Raw genomic sequence first — 3,922 nt, 5'->3', positions numbered from 1 at the left:
GCATTTATCAGAAGAAAACCATAATTCAAAAAGATCCATGTACCTCAATGTTCATTGCAGCACTGTTTCCAATAGCCAAGACATGGAAGCAACCTAAATGTCCATCGACAGATGAATGGATGAAGAAAAGGTGGTGCAGGAAATCCCCTGGTGACCCAGTGGCTAGGACTCCAAGCTTTCACTGCTGATGGCCCGAATTCAGTTCCTGGTGGGGTAACTGAAATCCTGCAAGCTGCTCAGCATGGCCAAAAAAAAAAAGGTGTGGTACATATATATATATATATATATATATATATAAATATATAATGGATATACATATATATATATATAATGGAATACTACTCAGCCATAAAAAAGAGTGAAATAATGCCGCTTGTGGCGCCATGGATAGACTTAGAGATTATCACACTAAGTGAAGGAAGTCAAAGACAAAGACAAATGCCGTATGATATCACTTATTTGTGGAATCTAGAAGAATGATACAAATGAACTTACTTACAAAAGAGAAATAGACCCACAAACCTAGAAAAAACTTAGGATTACCAAAGGAGAAATGTGGGGCTAGGAATAAATTAGGAATTTGGGAGTAACATATGCACACTCTTATATATAAAATAGATAACCAACAAGGACCTACTGTAAGCACAGAGAAGTATACTGAATATTTTGTAATAACCTATGTGGGAAAAGGGCTTCCCTGGTGGCTCAGCGATAAAAAATCTGCCTATAGTGCAGGAGATGCCATTAGACATGGGTTTGACTCCTGGGTTGGGAAGAGCCCCTGGAGAAGGAAATGACAACTCACTCCAGTATTTTTGGTGGGAAATCCCATTGACAGAGGAGTGTGGCAGGCTACAACCCATAGGGTCACAAAGAGGCAGGCATGACTGAGCAACTAAGTACAACACAGCACATGTGGGAAAAGAATCTTAAAAGTAGAACATATGTATGTAGAAAGCCTATTATATACATGTAAAAAGAATACACACGTATGTAACTGATCACTTTACTGTACACCTGAAACTAACACAACATTGTATATCAACTATATTTCAACAAAAAAGAAATTTTAAAAATTGTTTTAAAAATTTTTCTAAAATTCTGTCTTAATTGTTTAATAGAATTCTCTGGTGAAACCATCCATATATGGAGGTTCCTTTTCATAAGTTTTAAAATTATGAAGCCAATTCCTTCAATAGTTATAAGGCTATTAAAATTATCTCTTGCTTATTGTTCATATTTTTTGAGGAATGAGTCTATTTCACCCAAGTTGTCAAATCTTTGTGTATGTTATTGTTCATAATATTCCTTTATTATTCTTTTGAGCCTGGAGGTTCTCGGGTGATGTTCCCTGTTTCATTCCTGACATTGATCATCTGTACTTTCTCTCTTTTTCCCCCTTCTTGGTCAGTCTTGCTAGAGATTTGTCAATTTTGTTAATCTTTCCAAAGAATCGTCTTTTTGTTTTTGTGCTTTTCTCTATCATTTTTCTGTTTTTAACTTTTCCCTTCTCTCTGCTTGATTGGACTTATTTTGCTGTTTTCTAGGTTCTTTAGTTGAAAGTTTGACACATTTAGTGCATAAATTTCCCTCTTGGCATTATTTTAGTTATGTCAAGCAAATTTTGAGATATCATATTTTCATTTCCATTTAGTTCAAGGAATTTTTAAAATTACCCTTGCAATTTCCTATTTGACTCATGAATTATTTAGAATAGTGTTTACTCCAAGTGGTTGAAGATTTTCCTGTTATCTTTCTGCTATTGCTTTCTAGTTTGATTCCAGTGTAATCAGAGAATATACTCTCTATAGTTAAAATTCTCTTTAATTTGCAGAGGTTTGTTTTATGACTCAGGATATAGTCTAACCTGGTGTATGTTTCATGGGCACTTGAAATGAATGTGCATTCTGCAGCTGTTGGGTCAGTTCAGTTCAGTTCAGTTCATTTGCTCAGTCGTGTCCGACTCTTTGCGTACCCCATGAATCGCAGCATGCCAGGCCTCCCTGTCCATCACCAACTCCCAGAGTTCACTCAGACTTGCGTCCATCAAGTCAGTGATGCCATTCAGCCATCTCATCCCCTGTCGTCCCCTTCTTCTCCTGCCCCCAATCCCTCCCACCATCAAAGTCTTTTCCAATGAGTCAACCCTTCGCATGAGGTGGCCAAAGTACTGGAGTTTCAGCTTTAGCATCATTCCTTCCAAAGAAATCCTTCAGATGGGATTGATCTCCTTCAGAATGGACTGGTTGGATCTCCTTGCAGTCCAAGGGACTCTCAAGAGTCTTTTCCAACACTACAGTTCAAAAGCATCAGTTCTTCGACGCTCAGCCTTCTTCACAGTCCAACTCTCACATCCATACATGACTAGGTAGGGTGTTCTATAAATACTGCTTAGACCATGTTGCTTGAGTTCTATATCCTTGTTGATTTTTGTTTAGTTGTTCTATCAATCATCAGCTACCTAAATCTTTGTGTGTCTAGGAGGTGGGAAATGCTGTTTTATTGTGGTCTCGATCTGCATTTCCCTGAGTTATACTAAGACTGAGGGTCAACTTAAATATTTTCCTTCCTCTCAAATTGTACCCTTTAAAACATGTTGAGACTTTACCGATTATTCAAACCTATTGCTTTTTCCACTCATTTCTGTTTTTTTGTTTTTGTTTCCACACATGAAGTGTGAACCCTGCCAATGCCTCTGAATAGAGCAGCCAGGAATATGTTTCTGGATAGATCTCCTTGTATATTTCCATCTAGCAGAGTGCCACAAGCAATTATACACATACTTAGGTCATAAACCTCCAATACCTCCCCACTTTCTGACAAATACCATCCTAAACCTTAACCCAAGTTTTAAATATCATGGCGTACTTCTCATGTAATAAATCCAGCTATGTCAATGGCTTGGTATTATCATAGTATGTCCCAGCTAAGATGGTCCCTGCCAGCACATCTCATCTTCACCCATGCCATTGCTTCTGCCTAGAATGTACTTTGTCAACCAAATCCTATTTACATTTATTTTATTTATTTTTTTTTACTCAAAAATGGTTCATTTTTTATTTAGCTTTCTGACTCTGTGCTTGTGCTTTCAATACTTTCACAACGATCTGCTCTTCAGTAAGGAAAGCGCGCTTGATCCTGTCGCGGACACATTTAGCACACATGGAACCACCATATGCTCGGCTGACATGTTTCTTTGTTTTAGACAACCTCATGAGAACTTTTGGTCTCACAGCACGAACCCCTCTAAGTCGGCCTGGGCACACACCACATGCAGATTTTGGTGCTTTCCCAACCTTCTTGGTATAAGGGTAAACAATTCTATTACCAGGGGTTCTGGACAGCTTGGTTTTGTTAGAGGCTGTATTGTAGGACAGCCTACGACGGTAGGTCAGACGCTGCACCATCCTGAATGCCTCTAGATGCCGTCCCCCCCATTTACATTTAAAGTGTGGCTCAGGGACTTTCCTGGTGACCCAATGGTTGAGTCCACCTGCCAATGTAAGGGATATGGGTTCGATCCCTGAACCAAGAAGATCCCACATGCTGTGGGGCAGCTAAGCCTGCAAGCCTAGAGCTGGTGCTCTGCAACAGGCGAAGTCACTGCAACGAGCAACCTGCATATCGCAACTAGAGAAAACCCAGGCACAGCAAAGACCCAGCACAGTCATAAATAAATAAATAAATGAAATGTGGCTCAAATGCACCCTCTGTGGAGATGTTCTTAATCATTTCAAGTGGAAGTGGTGGCCCTCTTCCATCGTGCTCCAACATGTATCAGATGGTGGGTGGCTTGGTATCAAAGTGCACACATCTGGGAAACGAGTGACGGGCTCTCTTGTTAGTGATTCAGACCAGGACTGTCCTGTCGTTTCTTTATGCCTGCGTCTTGGCTTGTAGGCAATATGCCTCTCCTGTAGTA

The 3,922-nt window shown here is 39.8% G+C and overlaps 1 protein-coding gene across 1 annotated transcript; it reads right to left on the bottom strand.

Moving 5' to 3' along the window:
- Window positions 1-3,024: 3,024 nt before the first annotated feature.
- Window positions 3,025-3,427, bottom strand: LOC138415918 (large ribosomal subunit protein eL34-like). The gene has a single exon (XM_069544443.1). It carries the CDS (start codon window positions 3,405-3,407, stop codon window positions 3,057-3,059), a length of 351 nt encoding a protein of 116 aa, XP_069400544.1. The 5' UTR covers window positions 3,408-3,427; the 3' UTR covers window positions 3,025-3,056.
- Between the last annotated feature and the right edge of the window lie 495 nt (window positions 3,428-3,922).

The sequence above is a fragment of the Ovis canadensis genome, chromosome 12 (assembly GCF_042477335.2).
Source record: "Ovis canadensis isolate MfBH-ARS-UI-01 breed Bighorn chromosome 12, ARS-UI_OviCan_v2, whole genome shotgun sequence".
Classification (NCBI taxonomy): Eukaryota; Metazoa; Chordata; class Mammalia; order Artiodactyla; family Bovidae; genus Ovis; species Ovis canadensis.
The sequence above is the reverse complement of the archived record's forward strand: the minus strand, read 5'-3'. Positions and strand labels throughout refer to the sequence as shown.